Source organism: Euprymna scolopes, chromosome 46, assembly GCF_053919585.1.
Source record: "Euprymna scolopes isolate OS-2025 chromosome 46, ASM5391958v1, whole genome shotgun sequence".
Classification (NCBI taxonomy): Eukaryota; Metazoa; Mollusca; class Cephalopoda; order Sepiida; family Sepiolidae; genus Euprymna; species Euprymna scolopes.
The window spans coordinates 111,202,799-111,222,650 of record NC_136527.1 but is presented as its reverse complement, the minus strand read 5'-3'; the positions used below and the strand labels follow the sequence as shown (position 1 = coordinate 111,222,650).

The window sequence follows — 19,852 nt, the reverse complement described above, 5'->3', positions numbered from 1 at the left end:
AAGATGGCGGCAATTTTTCACATGCTAAAACGATTAAAGTTGTTTTTTTTATAATTCAGTAATATTCAGGAACTTAACCTTCTAATTAATTAAAATTGACAAAAAAAAATCAATAGAAACCATTGTTTTTATCTGAAAACTATTTATCGACTAAAAAATTTTGTTCTGATAGTGTAGAAGTGCCAAAATATGCTTATGCAGTTATTTTTTTTTTAATCTTTAAATTTGTCTGACTTCATTTTCGCCGAATGGCTTTGTAAACAAGGGAGTGCCAATCTTAACAAAAGCCCTATTGCCAAACCAAAAAGGAGGAGATAATATCTAGGAGGATGGTCTCGTGACAAGAAAACGGACGCTACTCTATCAACCCCTCATCCGGAACAATACAACCTGATAGTTTTTATCCTACAAGTGTTATTTTAGTATTCGCTGTAGCCATGGTAGTGATACACGGGCAATTACTGATGGTCATTTTAAAAATGGAGAAGTATAATAAACGTGATGGTGAAAAGAAAATAAATGTTGTTGTTTTTTTGCCATTCATCAGGGGAAAACAGAAGATTTTTATTTCTATGGGGTGCGGGTCAACTTGCTTTTAGTGCCTATTTTCCAAAAAAATGTACAGACATCTTTAATTAGTAAAATTAACACAAACAATTGTAAAAAAAAAATGTAGTCAAGTGTGTGTCTGTGTCAATCGGCCAGGTTTTATTTCTTCCAGCCAGGTATGGATTTGTGTCAATCAGCCAGGTTTTATTTCTTCCGGCCAGGTGTGTGTCTGTGTCTATCAGTTGGGTTTTATTTGATCTTGTCAAGTGTCAGGCCCAGTACTCAAAACCTGATATTGAACAAATGTCAGAGAAATTATCTTTCTATACGAATGCTCAAAGACATGACTTGATTTCTTACGCTAAAGTAAATAATAAACATTTTGTCCATTTTATTGGGGGGGGGGGTAATAATATTCTACAGATGATGTGTAAGTAATTTCTGGCTTGAATTAAATTTTAAGGACAAAAGCCAAGTATTTATGGTTCTTCTGTCTTTCAAGGGAACCATTAATATTCTCTGGCGGCCCTGTCATATCAAAGACCCTGAACATTTTTACATACCAAACAGATAACATTGGCATAAACTGTAGGAAATGATGTAAAATTCATTTCCAGCTCCCTGTTTCCCTAACAGTACCAACATACAGAATTTAAATGTAATGTGAACAAACATCTTGCTTCTAAACCCCTATAAATCTGGCCCCTACCACAGTAGTCCCTTATGCTTCAGTGGCAATGTGTCTTGTTTAGAGTAAATAAAAGTTAAAAAATGAAAAAGAAAATGATGTTGAAAGTCAGCAATCCCCTGACAGGCTTATCTTCATTCTCATTTGCGATTTGACATAACCTTTTCGAGCATTCTGATGGGCATTTCAAACAGGAGCGACACAATGAACGCGACGCCATAGGAGATCGTAAGATGACCAATGAAAGCATAGATCTGGAATAAAAAGGAAAAAAAATAAAAGTGATTTTAAGGATTTAAAGTTTTGGTAATTTATTCTGGTTAGGCAAAAATCAAATATCGAAAAAAGAATAATTAAAACAGAGATGACCAACGAAAGCGTAGATGTGGAATAAAAACAAAAAATTAAAAGTGATTTTTAACATACTAAGGATTTAATGTTTTGGTAAATCATTCTGGCTAGGCAGAATCAAATATCCAAGACTTTGGAATTCCATTCCATGTCCCTGCTTCCCCAACTGTACTGGCGTGCAGAAGTTCGAGTGCAACGTGAACCGACATCTTGCTGCCCAAATCCCTACATAGTACCCCAGTAGTTGTTGCCCCTGATAGTAGCCCCCTACATCAAAGTGGCAATGTGCCTTGTTTGGGTTGAAAATGTAATTAAAAAAAAATATGATAAAGATGTATAAAAAGTGAAAACTTACAGTCGTTGCATTTGATAGGTAGAGTGGGGTCATGCTCATCCTCATACCAACCATGATGATAATGGGATGGAGGAGATAAGCACAATACGTTAAACGGTTCATTATGATCCAGAACTTCCAGGAAAGGATGTGGCTGATCATTCCTTAAAAGAAAAAAAAAAAAGATTTGTGTTAAAGCTGCATTTGAATAAAAACTGGCTAGGCAGAATCAAATATCGATTGCATAAGTCCCCCGATACAAATAAATAAAAAGAAATACACTACCAAATAATGTAAAATAAACTTACGTTAAAAGAAAAGAAATTACTTTTTTAGTGTGCGCAAAGGTGGCTGTCTGCATGAAAGAAGGAAGGGAGGAAAAAGGTGAAGACTTGAGAGCGTGAAAGAAAGAGTCCTACTACGTGTTGTGCTGAAGTAAGAGAAAGAGAGAGTCAAATAATGTTCCTTGGCGTGCAAGAAAATCTGTCATCTCAGCTACTGAATTCACTCGGCGAGCGTTCGCCTTGTGACTTGTCTTTCTGCTGGTGTCTGTTGTCTCTCTCTGACCAGAGAAGTTCTTGCTGTTTTATATTTTTTTAGAGGCTCCCAGAAGCTTGCAAGAATAAGTTTTTTAAATCGAGCCCTGATTGGTCAAAAAATCATATTTTTTATGAAGAAACATGCTTTCAACTACGGCCATTTCTCAAACATTCCGGCTTTTTGACCCAAGAGGTGTGGGTGGATGCTGTAATGCCCACGCAAATGAATTTATAAATTTCAATTTGTGCGTGTGCCTTAGAAAAATAAAAAAAAAAGAATAGCACCAAAGGCAATGACAATGAATAAAAGCTGGCTAGGCAAAATCAAATATCAGTTTGTGAGATTCATAGCTAGAAAGGAACAAGGATTTGTATTAAACTTAAATATCTTAGGATAAGAAACAATTGAGGAATAAGTATTGTTTTAAAGAAACTGAATGAGGTACTATTTTTAACTTTAAAGAACATTGTGCAACAACAATGAATACAAACTGGCTAAGCAGAATAAAATATCGATTTCAATACTCATTGCTAGTTGAATTTTACTTTGATTTAAATAGTGATACCTAGAAGCGAACAAGGGTTTGTATTAACCTTAGAAGTCTTAAGATAACACATTTGAGGAATAAGTATTTTTTTGAAAGAAACTGAAGGAAGCAGTTTTTGATGCAAAAAACAGTGGGCAACAACAATGAATAAAAACTGGCTAACCAGAATCAAATATCAATCTGTGAGATTTATTTGTTTCTTGGTCATTACTTACCTCCATTGCCTGATGCACAGATGATTATGACCCAGCTTACTGCCATCGCCCAGAGTGGGTGGGATACTACTTCATAGGCTGTATACTGGCTATTTAACCAGGTGAGTGGGTTTTCCTTATTCATTGTGTATTTGATGTATGACAGAAAAAGGCAAGTGCTGACCGCAAAAGTCCATCCACACAATTGGAGGCACTGGAAAAAAATTAAGAAAGAAAATCATTACATATATATATACATATATACTTAGGGAATAAGAACAAGAGTCTAAAGAGCAGAGTATATTTTAATGTATTAGTAAATTCATTAATACAATCAAAATAAAAAGAAAGAAAACAGTGCTCGTTGTAATGTAGATATATAATAAGCTCGATAGGCATATATATTCTAGAGCTATTTTAATATTGAGTAAGATGATTGATAATTTATAATTAAAATTAAAAGTATCCAATGACGATGGGATTTACATTTTTGGATTTTACCGTCATTGGATACTTTACCTTTCACCAGACTATCCATTCACATGAAATCACCGTTTTCTTCACCATATTCCTTCTGCTTTACTTATCAAGTAAGATCTTTGACTTACTTGCAGTTTCATCAAATACTTTTGTATGCAAAATCAGATCCCGCATTTTGTTAATTCCTACCCTCTGATAGGAAGGAAAGTATTTCTTCGAAATTTCACGGATTAAGGACTATCCACTTATTATTTCCTTTTCAGATTAAATATGTTTTTAACTCTTTTTAAAAGTGTTTTTTAACATGTTTAATTAACTATTTGCTCTTATTATAAGCTCTATCTCCTATTTGGTTTTATCGAGCTTTTACATCTGGTTGAGATAATTTTATAAATATTAATTCTTTAATATTTATAATATACTTTAATTTTACCATCTTGGATCATTTTGGTAAATTTAATTGTAATTTTTATTTTATATATATATATATATACATTAGATAGATCCTATGTTGAGAGAAAAGATATCTGGCTACTAACCTTTGGGAAACTGCGTTTTCTGCTCTTTTGCTGCAAGAAATATCCCAAGATGATTCCGATGAGAAAAGGACTAATTCGGCACCAAGGTTTCGTGTAGATGTCATCATTTATCACGCTACTGGAAACAGAAAAATAAATTGATTTGCAGGTAAGAAAATAGGAATGTGTTCTGATGAACTCTTTTCACTTGTAACCCATCGACGTACATATCCCTGACAAACCCGCTTAGCAATAACATCTCACCCCTTCACTGTTGATGTCCCTAAATGCCAGAAAGCTTTCTATTCTAATAATTTCTTCCCTCGAGCAGCTAAACTTTGGAATTCCCTTCCTGCTACCTGCTTCCTTGGTCGTACTGATATGCAGAAGTTAAAATGTAACATAACCCAACATCTTGGTAATCTTTCCTAGACATGGCCCCAAATAGTAACCCCTTACGCCCAAGTGACTATATGCTTTGTAAGGAGTAAAAAAAAAAGCATAACGAAAAGCTATAAGGTGGAAAATTAATTTTGGCCGACATTTGAATTACCTTCGTCACGTGACGTACGCAACAGAACTTAATTATCTCCCTTGTCTACATCTGTTGTTTTTTCTTTTAGTAAGCGTAATATAGTAATTTCGCTCCATTTGACAAATTTCTTTTTATATTAATAATTATTTTTCTACTCTTTTTTTATGTAGGAGTCACCAATTATCAAGGCCCAGAGGCCATTCGAGGGTAAGTGTTATTGAATGTACAGTAATCAAGGGCATAATATCGTAGTAAAAAAAAAATCTCCTTACTGTGCGCTTGGGTCTGGTAATCGTTGCCAAAGAATCACACTAGAGACGATGTAAGCACTGAACATCATGACGATTGTCAGGAACGCAAAAGATGGAAGCCTAAAAAATAAATAAATAAAATTGTTTATAAAATTAACGCAATACTGAAAAAACAAGAACATTACTTCTTGAATTGGAAGCCATGTTTAATTTCAGAAGAGTTTCCGATGGCTAGCTATTCTGTACAAGTCCTGGATATGAAAAATTTTCAATGGGTAGCTGTTCTGTACAAGTCCTGGACTTTATGATTTTAAAAGCAAAAGAACAAAAGATCCTTCTCATGTTGACACGAAAAAATTATGTGTTGGTATGCTAAATGATTCAATTTTTATGGAGAAATTCTGGTTTCTGATTGGTTGGTAACAGAACGTGAATTAATTTGATTCGTCAGTTCTAATCGGCAGCATTTGTCAATAGAATATCCCAACTTTCAGTGAGCATATCCCATTAGATACCAAAAATATTACAATAGGAGTCACCACTCATCAAGGCCTGGAGGCCACTCAAGGATAAGGGTTAAAGAGTGTACAGTAGTCAATGGGACAATATTGTAGTAATCGTTAATAGTGGAAATTTGGTAAATTGGATTACTTAACCATCAAGAACTTGTTTACATTGGACTTGAAGACGACGTATTGTAGTCAGTTGGAAAGCAGGCAAACGGAAGACAGTTCCACAGGTGTGCAGTTCTAAGAAAGAAGCTTTGTTCATGGAATCTACATTTAGGTTAAGGCACAGATAAAGAGATATTGATATTGGTTTCAGTTAGATGAGTGTTTTTCGTGAAAGTTTGGCAAGGGGGACCAAAGATTGGAGCTCATCCGAGCACTTGCGATTACATTCACACACATACGGATATGCAAATATATAAACTTTATATATATATATATATATATATATATATATATATATATATATATATATATAATAGAAAATATCCAGAACGACGTGGGTAATGTATAATATATCTAAAAAATGTACATATCTGGACAATACATATCGGATGAGGTGTGATTATATTATTTTTTCAATTTTATACATATATTTATATGCACCTTATATATTTTTCATTAATTAATAATTATAGAGATGATACAACTAAATGAAAATACAAATACATCGAGGACATTGCGAAGGCTGCTGTAAGTAAGGTGGGCTCCCTCTATCGTGCTAGAAGACTACTCACACCTGAGAGTATCCTGTACCTCTACAAGGCCACACACACACACACACACACACACACACACACATATATATATATATATTGTGGACAGAAAGTTGTTAGATGAGACAAGTCATTGGTACCGTCGGTTTCAAGCCCGATAGTTACGAGTTTAAGATATCCATATCAAACAGAGACGAGCATTGGCTGAAGAGAGTTTGATATGGATATCTTAAACGGTCTTAACTATTGGGCTTGAAACCGACGGTACCAATGACTTGTCTCATCTAACATTCTGTACACAAAATATAAAAACGCTCTTATATTTCGGATTTTCCTTTTAATTGAGCACTCTGCTGGATTTCTTTAAAAAAACTAATCATATATATATATATATATATATATATAGGTTCAGGTTTGAGGTGTTAAAAAATATTTCAATCTACACGGTATATAAAAAGTTTTAAAGAATAGTAAAACCCTCCTCCGAGAACCCTCCCCCCCACCTCGTCCTCCTCCAAAAAGCCTTTGCCGGACATACAAAAAATACTTGATTCTGGTTAGGTAGTTTTTCTTGTTGATAGTTTTAGCATATCATTATGAAGAAAAAATGTCAATCGCTTTTATTTCTTCCAAAATATACTTTGTCAGGATCAGAATTATTTTCAAATGACCTCCATCTTAAAGAAAAGTTTCCTACAAAATTTATTGTGTGTGTACTCACAAAATAAACTGGCAAAGGATTATGGGAGATATGATGAAAAATTGCATATCATTCGCCAAATACCAAGTCCAAAACATACACTGAAAATAAAAAAATAGCAAAAAAAAAAAATATTTAATAAAGAATTGAAAGAACAAACAAACAAACAAACAAAACCTGCTAACTAAGAGCAAACCCTTGTGTTTGCAGCATTTCGATAAAAATAGATTTTTAGTCGCATGAAAACGACTCTATAAGTCACTCCGTCTGTCCGTCCGTAACACTTTTGTGCTTGGCCTTTTTGGTTAAGGTCAAAGGTTTGTTGTTAATAGATGCTGTTCTCAGCTATTTTAGCTTTTGTTGGCCTTTTAGCCAAGATCAAAATCTCAAATCCCTCGTCACAAATGACATTTTATTAATATTGTTATCTTTTTTGTATTTTTTGATATGAATAAAAAATGTTTTAAAATTGGGTTTAAGTAGGACACCCCTCCCATCACACACACACATAAATACAAATTTAAAGGAGTAACCATGATAAAAGGTATTTGCCGAGAAAAGATAAAGAAGAAGAGAAAAAATTACCCCATCTTCCAGCTTGAAGATGTTGTTGATGTAGAGTAAGTTTGTCCACCATCGACTCTGGCAGATCTCGCTGAAGTCAGACTGCCAATATGGCCCCTCAAACAGATTCGGAAGAATAAAAGTATAGACCATGAGGATCACCGCATAACAAGGGGTCAGCCTGGAAAGGAAAAGGGGACACTCATTATGCTGTTACCGAATGGGGTTTTAGACATGTGAGATGATGAAGGCCAGAGGGCAAAACGGCCGAAACGTTTTGACTATAACAACCAAGATGAGGAAGTCAATTCGACAATCTCAATAATTTGAAATCCAATATTTCGATTTTCAAATTTCGCTCTTATAACGAAGAAGCCTCCAATTTTTTAAATGGGAAGAGAGGGATCCCATGTTTTGAATGACGGCATCTTTTAGCAGTTTACGTTATCTAATGTTAAAAATACAACAAAAAAAAAAACACTAAAAAAATCCCCCAGGGCAACGCCGGGACATGGGTCCTGCTAATTAAAAACTAGACTTACCTGAGATAACGCCGTACATACATGAGAATCACCGTCTTTAACCCAATGTTTCCTTTGCGATAATAATTTTCCAAAAAAAAGTAGGTGACCAAAATCCCACTGAAATAAAATTAAAATTCCTTTTAGACTAACAGGGATTTCCAATTTAAAAAAAAAATTGACAAAAATAACGTATGATTATCAAGAGGTTAATCAGTGCAAATATACAACATATTTTAGATGGATGAGAGCGTTTCGTATATGTAAGTGTGTGTATATATATATATATATATATATATATATATATATATACATACAGGGGGGGTTTAGAGATTACCATGTAACAACTTTGAATCCCTGAAATACAAAATCATGTCCGACCGGTCGAAGAAGAAATAAACGTATCATCATGTGGTTTTGTATCTGCGTCTTCTGTGTTCATCATTACAACGAGAAAGGTAACGTGTTTATATTATATATATAATTATTCAGAATAATGAAATACAATAAATCTACTGGTGTGCAAATCCAGTGATTACCGGTCTGACAAAATATTATTGGGTGTAATATTTTATATAAGACTATCCCAGTTAAATAAAATTGCTCAATATACTAGATAGAGCAAATAAATCATAATTTAGGAATTTAAAATTTGTGATTTGAAAAAGTTAAATTTCAAATATAGAAATTTTATTGCATGCAAGACAAAGAATACAATATAGTAAAATTTTTGCTAATATTTTTCCTCGGAGGAGATGTATAAACATCGAAAACTCATGGGTTAAGGAAATATATTTTACTATACTGTATTCTTTGTCTTGCATACAATAACATTTCTATATTTGAAATGTAACTATGTAATATATTGCTGCTGGGCATTATGTAGACGTTCAGTGTGAATGAGGAGCCTGCGATATTATTGTAGCCCTTTTTTTAAAACTGTAAAAGTATTTATCTAAGTAATCTGGTTAATGTAGTGTCAGAATATATCTGGTTATTACGGTTTATCTCTAATATCCTTATAGCAGTATGTGACATATTTTCATTGTATGGATTGTATGGACACCCGGTGCGAACGGAAACCCCACGATATAACTATACCATCTTCAGACAAAATAGATACTACATTTGGATCCTAGCTAGAAGTCCAAATACAGCCCAAAAGCAACATCATTTTTTTATTGATTTTTTTTTTACATGGTTGTCACCACTTATCAAGGCCCGGAGGCCACTCGGGGATAAGGGTTATTGCTTTGATAAAGTGTCTTACTTAGTGGCATTCATTCATCCATTAGTCTGGACGATTTTTTTTTTACATAGCATCTTCGGTGGTCGGGAGATCCTATTTATTAAAGAAGAGGTATATAGAAGGTGACAACATACTACAAACATTAAATTAGCATATCTATATGTTACTAATTTAATTTTCGTAATATGTTATCACCTTCTAGCCTCCTTTTTAATAAATAGGGTCTCCCAATCAAATGATGTATAATCTGGAAACCGTAACACACATACGTACGTACATTAAAGGTAGTACGGTATTAATATATAGATTACTAGCAGTTGGGGGTAATTTGCGTAAAACACGTTTAAATATGATATTTTAATTTGTCCATATTTCGTATACATTATCATAGAGTCATGATTTCAAAAGTAAAAAAAAAGTGTTTGGGTGCCATCAGCTAGAATCGAAACCGAAACTTTATAATTCAAAGCTGGTTACGTTACCAACGTAGCACACATATAAACCAATTAAAAATTAAAAATAAACTAAGATGAATGTACAAAATGTTTAACAATTTTTTTCAATCATGACTCATTTTTGACCCCTTAAAAACAATTTTAACCGGCTAAAGATTCATAAAAGAACGGCCCGTAGAAAACACAATCATTCGAGGCCTCTAGGGCTGCTCTGCAACTTTTAGTTTCGGAGGAGATAGAGTTTGAAAATATGGCAACAGGCAGACAGACCGACTGACCGACAGACAGACATGTAACATTTTATATATTAGATGTATGAAATTATATATAATTTCATTAGATGTACAAAGCCGAAACTGTGTCATTCAAAGCTGGTGACGTTACCACTGTACCAACGTGACACTCATATGACCTGATTAAAAATAAATAAAGACGAATGTACAAAATGTTTAACGTTTTTTTTTTCAATTTTGACCCATTTTGACCCCTTAAAACTATTTTAAATGGCTAAAGACCCATAAAAGGCTGCTGCAAAGAAGGTGGGCTCTCTCTGCCATGCTAGAAAGCTACTTACGCCTTAAAGTGTCCTGCACCTCTATAAGGCCACCATTCGCTCATATATGGAGTACTGTTGTCACATTTGGGCCGGTGCATCAGCTGCTTGTCTCTCACTCCTGGTTCAAAAGAGAGTCGCCAACCTGATAAATCATGAACTGTCATCTAAGCTTCAGCCTCTGTCCCATCGACGAAATGTTGCATCCCTCTACCTGTTCTACATGTACTTTTATGGTGAATGCTCTGACGAACTACAAGCACTTGTACCTCCTCGACGTGACTACCCTTGACAAACCTGACAAGCAACTAAGTCCCACCCCTTCACAGTAGAGATCTCTAGATGTAAGAGAGCCTCCTACTCCAGTCATTTCTTCCCCAGAACCGCTAGACTTTGGAATTCCCTTCCGGGTCCCTGCTTCCCCAACTGTACTGTCATGCAGAAGTTCAAGTGTAACGTGAACCGACATCTTGCTGCCAAACTCTCTATATAGTACACCTGTCGCTTATGTCCCCGATAGTAGCCCCCTACTTTAAAGTGGCACTGTGCCTTGTTTGGGGTGAAAATTGATTGAAAAAAAAAGAACGGTTTGTAAAAAATCCAATCGTATGAGGCCCCAAATGCCGCTCTGCGACTTGGAGACAGACAGATAGACAATCATATAGCCGTTTTTGTATTAGATTGAAACAAAAAATAAATACTTATATTAATACACAAGCATAAAGATTCTGGTACCTGAGCAGAAAGAAAGTATCCACTGCGAAGGGCGCAGCTAACACAGCCTGGAAGGTGAAACGCTGATATAAATCAATTCCATCGACAATATTTTCTGGAAAATAAAATAAAACGAATTTCTAGAGAATTTGGTGTTAGATTCGTGCGGTTGTAATTTTTACATTTGTAGCAGTTTTTTCGGTCAATTTTTACGACGTGCCACAGGCGCATTATAAGCACCTCAAACTCTAGGTGTATCAGAAGCCACCATTAAAAATACGTGATAAGAACTTGAATAATTCAACATACTATCTTTCGAAGCTTATAACTACTTGAAAAATGTAATTCAAACCCTATTTTTTTTTTCAATGAAAGGAGCAAAGACCAAATTAAAAAAAAACAAATAACAAGGGGAATAGCAAATTATGCAATATTTTTTTTTAAAATCGGGTTTCTTTAAAGAAGATTTAAAAGAAAATCAACGAAATTTTACTTACTTCGATTATAATATACATATATATATATATACAAATTCCAAAAAATCACTTGCCTATAAAAAATACTATTCAATGGGTAATTCCATTGTTCATTGTTAAGAATTTATCCATATTTATACTTATATTCCATGTCCTTTTTAAATAAAATATTTTTTTAAACAGGGATTAAAAAAAACACGCTTACTCAGATGTTTTTTACTGTTCAAATAAAACCGTTCTTAACATGGGGAGGTTGGCTTTTTTATTGCATTTTTTCACAAAACGAGGCAAACAAACCAAAACAAAGAAAAAAAATTATTAAATTTTGCAGAATAAAAACTCCTTATTTTAAGGGAGGCATCTCTATTTTAGTAAGAATTGTGAGGAAAAAAATAAATTATTTCTTCAACTATTTTATTTAATGTGACAAAGTTATATAATACTAGCATGGGTGCCCGGCGTTGCCCGGGTGTTTGGAGGTGTATGCTGAGTAAAAAAAAAAAAAGGTCAATATTTTTAAACTTTGACCCCTATTATGACCCCTTAACATTTATTGTTTTGGGCTCAAATCAAATTATTAAGTGAGATCCATGTCCAAGGATCCTATATCTAAAATTTCAAGTGTTTAGACCCAAAATTGTCGAAGGAGTTTTGTAGAGTTCTCAAAAGGTCAAATCGTTGAACTTTGACCCCTTAACAGCCAAATTTCCGGCCGAAAACCGATCACCTAGATTGTCCCAAATCTCAGTACCCTGTATATCTAATTTCGAGTCGGTAGACTAAAAATTGACAGAGTTATTGCGTAGGGAAATGTACACAGACAGACACACAGACAGACAAACACACAGACACGTTCACTTTTATATATAGATTAATATATAAAAAAAAGAAAGTAAAATGCAACGATTTTGTAATTTTCTTAAACAAAACATTTAAATAATTGCAAGGAAAAAAAAATTTTATTACATTTTCACAACCAAAAAATTTTTGTCTCTTGCAATTATTCAAATTTTGGGTTTGTATTACTGTACACATAGAATCGAAAAAATTGTCAAAAAAATATATATATATATATTACAAATAAATGTTATCAAAGGCAAGCTAAGTTACTTTTCTACCTAACTGGATAATTTTTAGTGTTTTTATTCAATGTAACATGTTTATTCAGCTCGAAAAACATACAGTGTTTACCGATGTATTGGAAAATCTAAAATGGCGCCCGACTCTCTCTTTAACACATTAAATTTGGTAAAAGGTGTTATAAATAAAAAAAAACTAGACAAAATATTGTTAGAAATTCGCTCAATATATTTGACCGTGACATAACTTGACATATATTCGGTTGGTTTTTAATAGTATTTTGTCTAGTTTTTTTTTATTATGTTATTTTTATAACATTTATTTGTTATATATTTGTTTTTGACAACTTTTTCGAATCTATGTTTACAGTAATACGAACTCAATATTGCGGTTCAATAAGTTCATTGTAAATTAACAGCCTCACTTAAATCACCCCCCCTTCCTGCCTAAAAATGATATTCTACTTTTTTTGGGCGTTTACGTGTTGTTAATATTCTGAATGACTCGTCAGAAAGAAGAAGAAAAATAAGTCGAACTCTACGGTCCAAAAAGCTAAGAAACTTTTCTGTTCGTAACTTTTGCAGCCTATTAAGCTAAAAACACTAACATGTTTACTTTTTTATTTTTTCTCTTTTTCCTTATCACAGGTTTGACTTTAATCCTGAATATTTGTCTTGTTTTCTTATCTTTCTCCTAAATCTTTTTTGTCAAAAATACTATTATTAACCAATACGTTTTCTTATATTTAAAACGAGAAAACAAAAAGTCTCCCATGAAATTGAACATTTCCCAAATTATATTTGCATATTATCTGAAGTCCAAATTTTTTTTTCTTCTAAAGTATGCATTACTTCTAGCTAAAATTAATACATAACCCTAAAGGTATTACTTCTTAACAAGGTTTTTAAACGAGTTAAAAATAACCAGACTTTTTCAATTTTATAAAAGTTGCATTATAATAAAAAAGAAACCTAGAACCCCATCCTCCAACGTAGACATATTAGGCATATTTATTATGAGGTGGACCTGGAACGGTTTAACATCCCAGCTCAATCTAGATAAAGGCAAAAAGTATCCATGCATTAACATGGGAGGGGAGACTATCTTCAAGTACTATCCTAGTCCGTGAATGGGGTAACGGACTTATACTAAGTAGATATTAATAAGTCCTTCTCACCTTTTTTTTACTTTATTTTATTTTTTTTTTCTCAATGGAGAGTAGATAATACATGTGGATGTGTTATCGCCAGCTCCAGTAACTCTCGCTTCTCCTTTTTTGTCCTTCAGTCCTCATTTCCAATGAGTGATTTTTCTGACAAAGGGTGAAGAAAAAGCTGCTTTCCAGGTCGGTAGTACTTTGTAAAGAGTAGCCTGAGATGTCGGAAAATTTCTGTTTCTATGTCTATCCTTGTGGTCATGTCAATTGTAAGGGTGCTGGAGGTAAACGTTTCATCTGGACTGACATTACCCGCCTGATAGTCAAGGACCCGAACCTTGGATTAACCACTAAGGAGGCTGTCCTATCAGCAGGTGCAAAGTACCGGGGCTGCTGTATTGCCATTTGGTGAATGGATTCTGGACCATACTGTAGTTTCTGGTAGGGCCTCTCGATGCCATACTAGTGGGTAATTGTTACGGCTTTACCTTATCATGTGCTACAAAAAAAAATTTTCTTGTCTTTTTCTCTCTTATTTTCCCTCTCTGTCCTGCTCCAACCAAGTTTACCGACCTGCTCCACAAACCCCAAAACTTCAACAATCATGACAAATCTCAAAAAAAGAAACACGAATAAACCTAGAACCCCATCCTCCAACGTAGACCCCTACTACCAGGCCTCCTTCTCCAACATCAGGGGTTTACGTTCCAACCTTCCAGAGGTTGAAACACAATTACAGGAGACAAAACCGGACATATTCTTTTTAAGTGAAACTGGCATAGGGCCAACCACTTCTCTAGACGAATTCATAATTAAAGGATACTCTAACTTAACATCTAAATCTGACCCCATGGGCATGGAATATGTGCCTACATCAAAGATGGATTTCCATGTGGTAGGGATATTTCCAGAGAAGACCCTAATTTACCTTATATATGCTTCTGGGTTGCACTATCTTACACCACTGCATTTATATTTGCCCTCTACCGCCCCCACAATGGGGGGGTTACTATCTTTAAGAGCATATCTGAGAAAATTGACCACATCCTCTCTGCTCATCCTTCGGCTAACATTCACATTTGTGGTGACTTCAATTTCCACTCAAATCAGAGAGATGACGAGAGGAGGTTCTGTCATGACTTTGCCATTGCCTATGACCTCACTCAGATTGTTCACGAACCCACCGGTGTGACCGATACATCCGGTCAATATGCAAGCCTTCTAGACCTTTTCCTCACAACTTCTCCTGAGCTGTGTTCATGTTCCGTTCTATCTCCTCTGGGATCCTCTGACCACTCTGTTGTAGCAGTTAAGATAAAAATGAAATGTAATAAGTCTTCAGACGTACCTCGCCACCATACTGTATATCGATACTCTATGGCTGACTGGGATAGCTTCCGTACATTCATATCTGACCTACCTCTGCATTCCATGTTTAAAAAGGATGTGTCCTCTATAGTATCAGACCTGACCGAATGGTTAATTGTAGGCATAGACCGATTCATACCATCCAAAAATTCCAACAAAAACCTAACATCCAGCCATGGTTCTCCCCTCAATGTGCTGTTACCATCGCACACAGAAATCACTTTTTCCATAGCTACCAACGTAATAAATGTACTGAGACTAAAGCTGCTTTCAGCACTACCAGCAACCACTGTAAAAGAGTAATAAAAAATGCAAGAGGGCTATATGCTCAGTCTGTTAAATCAAAAGTAGCTGAGCAGCGGCTTGGTTCCCACCAGTTCTGGCAAATAGCAAACAGGATCTTGAACAGAAGCGTGCGTTCTATCCCAACTATCATCAATGGACCTGAGGTCATCTCGTCAGCATCAGACAAGGCCAGACTATTTGCCAAGAACTTTGCAGCTAATTCTACCCTTGCGACAATGGCCATCAACTCCCTGTATTTCCTCCTATAACAGACAACATGCTATGCAATATACAAATATCTGTGCGTGAGGTCGCCAAGCTAATCAAGAACCTTGATTCCAGTAAAGCAACTGGCCCTGACGGCATTCCAGTTATAGTGCTGAAAAAGATCCAACCAGAACTTGCCCCCATACTTACAAAACTGGTAGGTAAGGTATGGCATAAAGGCCTACTTCACAAGATTTCCAGCTACGATATTTTTGGAAATGTTTTCTCACTCATTAAACCATTTCTCTCTGATAGGCTCATAAGAGTAGTGGTCGATGGGCAGAAATTAGAGGCCCACAGTATTAATGCTGGAGTCCTCCAGGGGTCCATCCTGGGCCCAACTCTCTTCCTGATCTACATCAATGATCTCCCAAAACACATACTTAAATCATTCGTTGACATCTATGCTGATGACACGACCATATATGGCAACACATCAAAGGCCGTAAATGACAAAGTTCTTTCTAATTCTCTCTCCTCTGATCTTGAGCACGTGGTACAATGGAGGAAGACGTGGCTGGTCACTTTTAATGCATCTAAAACCAAGCTTCTATCTTTACATCATCAACGCTCTGATTTCCATCTGGCATCAATTGAAATGGATGGCTCCATGTTTTGACAAGCTTCTGGGTTTGACCTCTACTCCTGATCTGAAATCGAACACGTACATCAAATCTGTTGCCAGGGACGCTGGGAAAATGGTGGGATCCTTCTACTGCTCCAGAAGATATCTCACTAATGATGCAATTCTCTATCTGTATAAAAGCCAAGTACATCCAAGGATGGAGTACTGCTGCCACATCAGGGCAGGAGCTGCTAAAAACAGCCTACCCTGCCTTGACAGAATACAAAATAGACTTTGTGGTTTAGTGGGGGATGGCCTTTTCTCTTCCCTGCAACCTCTCTCCCACAGAAGAGACGTTGCGAGCCTGTCTTTGCTTTATCGTTATTTCCATGGCAAGTGCTCGTCTGAGCTCTAATCTCTCGTCCCCCCTCGCCAATCTTTCATGAGAAACACCCGTCTGGCTGAAACTACTGTCAATAATTTTCCCCACTCTTTATCTGTGCCTAAATCCAAACGTAGATTCCAAGAACAAAGCTTCTTTCTCAGAACTGCACGCCTGTGGAACTCTCTTCCATTTGCCTGTTTCCCACCTGACTACAACTTGGATGTCTTCAAGTCCAACATAAACAAATTCCTGACAAACCGCCCCCTTAATTAAGACACTATCAAATCTCCAATACTAATGATTACTACAATACTATCTCATTGATTACTGTACACGCAATAACCCTTATCCCTGAGTGGCCTCCGAGCCTTGATAAGTGGTGACCCCCATGTAAAAAAAAAATAAATAAATGTTATCAAAGTCAAGATAAGTTACTTTTCTACCTAACTGGGTAATTTTTAGTGTTTTAATTTAATGTAACATGTTTATTCAGCTTGAAAAACATACAATGTTTACCGATGTATTGGAAAATTCAAAATGACGCCCTACTCTCTCTTTGACATGGTAAGTTTTGGAAAAGGAGTTATAAATAAAAAACTAGACAAAATACTGTTAGAAACCAACCGAATACATGTCATCCTATGTCACGGTAACATATATTGGGTGAGTTTCTAACAGTATTTTGTATATACTTTTTATTTTTAACTCCTTTTCTCAAACTTACCGTCTCTGAGAGAGAGTCGGCAGCCATTTTTAACTTTCCAATACATCGGTAAACACTATGTTTTTCGAGCTGAATAAACATGTTACATTAAATAAAAACACTAAAAACATATCCAGTTATGTAGAAAAGTAACTTATCTTGCCTTTGGTAACATTTATTTGTTATATATTTGTTTTTTTGACAACTTTCTCGAATCTATGTGTACAGTAATACAAACCCGCGATATTTTTTAAATAGTATTTTCAAGTTTTACGATATCTTTTATTATTATTAAATTGTTATGTGAAAGTACAGAATAGTTACATAACACCCTCTTCTCCCAATGTTAAGAATGGCTTTCTAAATAACAACGTTATTAGCAAGGTTCCGTTTCCTTGTCATCGATATATGTATTGAGCTTAAAACGATTGGGAGAAATGATTGTGGAAAAATTATCGGATCTAAAAAAAAATAAACTAAGGCTCTTTGTGCACGAGCCTTTTCTAGTCTCACACAAAAACACGCGTTCACATCTGAAGCCATATTTCTTGTCATATACATCCGCTTACACAAACATACGCGCACGCGTCCACACACATACATATATTCACGTTTGCATATATACACTCACATTCACGTGTATACACACACACGCTAACGTACACACATGTACTCACATACACGCACATGTGGGCAACGTCACTTCCCCTTTGAAGGAAATCCACACATGCGCAAAAGACCACCGGAAACATCTATAAAAGCAAGAGACAAGCTGTTTCCTACCCTTTTCAATTTGGCTTCCGAGCTTTCGGAAGGCGCGCACGCCCGCGCACGTCACGTCCCCTGCTACTGTATGTGGGACAAAAAGCAAACAGACAGTACATACACTTTATACGCTTTCTCTCTCAATGAACTGGATTGACATTCTCACTCTTTCTCTCTATATATATATACAACTTGTGCCTGAGAATACCTTCGCGTAGCTGACTGCTAACATGGCGCACAGCTTTACTAATGTCAACCCTCTATCTTTTTCTTTATCTACACGTGGGACTATCATTCCCATTTCCACTACATTATTCACTTCTCTTACCACGCGCGAACAAGCGAAGGTGACTCGAACGTGAGATGAACACACATTTCCTTTTCTTTCTATACTAACAGTCCCGCAACAAACGATGGTGACACCCGCACAGACATGAACACGTGTTATACCTAAAACATTCATTCTTCAACAGTGAATAAACGACACGTTTATTTTATCCAGCAATTGAGTTTTTGTTTCCTTCATTCCATTCGTTTCATTATTTTCTTTTGTAGCGAGTTAGGGTATTTATATCCTGGCTCGCAACATTTGTCATTGGCGAAAATATAGTAGTATTGAATATTTAGGAAATTTAAGTAAGAAATAAACAATAAATTTTGTCTTTGGACATTTTATTCAAATATATATTTTTTTATCACGTAAGATTTTTATTTATTTATTTTTTTAAATATTTTTTTCTATGTGTACAGTAATACAAACCCGCAATATTTTTCTTAAAAAAAAATTTGAATAATTGTATGAGAAAATTTTTTGTTTTTTCAACCCAAACAAGGCACAATGACATTTTGATGGGACATGAATTGCAGTGAGACCCACATAGGGAGTTTACACACTTGTTAGGTTTACTAACCCTAACTCGCACGTTTTGGACGCTGATGCAAAGACAAGGAAGACAAGGAATAGCTACACTCACTTTTTTTCCGTTAGTTTCCTAGTACTTTTGCAAATAAAACGTAGTGGTCGTGATCCCCGGTCTGCGCAGACGTTCTTCTTTTTATTTTTTTTATTTATTTTTTTTTTTACATATGCGTCACCACTTATCAAGGCCGATAGGCCACTCAAGGATAAGGGTTAAAGAGTGTAGAGTAGTCAAAAGGACAATCAATAGTAATGGAAGTTCGGTAAATTTGTTAACTTAAGTGGAACGGCTCATCAGAAACTTGTTCACGTTAGACTTGAAGACAACCATATTATAGCCAGCTGGAAAGCAGGAAAACGGAAGACAATTCCATAGGCGTGCAGTTCTAAAAAAGAGCTTTGATCATGGAATCTATGTTTAGGTTTAGGCACAGATAAAGAGTGGGGAAAATTATTGATAATGTTTTCAGCTAGTCTAGTGTTTCTTGTGAAATTTTGGTGAGGGGGGACCATAGATTGAAGCTCACTCGAACACTTTCCATGAAAATAACGATAAAGCAGAGACAAACTCGCAACATCTCTTCTGTGAGATAGAGGTTGCAGCGAAGAGAAAAGGACATCTCCCACCAGGCCACGAAGTCTATTTTGAACCCTATCAAGGCAGGACAAGTCCTTTCTAGCAGCTCCAGCCCATATGTGGCAACAGTATTCAATCCTTGGACATATCTGGCTCTTATATAGATAGAGAATTACATCAGCAGTGAGATATCTATCTTTTATAGCCTTTATTTTCTCCCTAACCCTGACATACCTTCGCACACGGCACGGCATTTGCACAGTCACCCCGCACTCTGTTACATATCTATCTACATTACCGCAGGGCTGCTTTCCAGCTAACTATAACATGACCATTTT

General features: G+C 35.6%; 1 protein-coding gene across 1 annotated transcript in view; it reads right to left on the bottom strand.

Moving 5' to 3' along the window:
- Positions 1-5,047: 5,047 nt before the first annotated feature.
- LOC145270195 (uncharacterized) overlaps positions 5,048-19,852 on the bottom strand; it is an 83,200-nt gene continuing 68,395 nt past the window's right edge. Inside the window, exons 8-11 of the mRNA XM_080125825.1 lie at positions 10,990-11,083; positions 8,019-8,117; positions 7,498-7,657; positions 5,048-5,107 (exon numbers count right to left, since the gene is read on the bottom strand). Of these exons, the coding sequence (XP_079981951.1) occupies positions 5,048-5,107; positions 7,498-7,657; positions 8,019-8,117; positions 10,990-11,083 (413 nt within the window). The remainder of the gene's footprint in view (positions 5,108-7,497; positions 7,658-8,018; positions 8,118-10,989; positions 11,084-19,852) is intronic.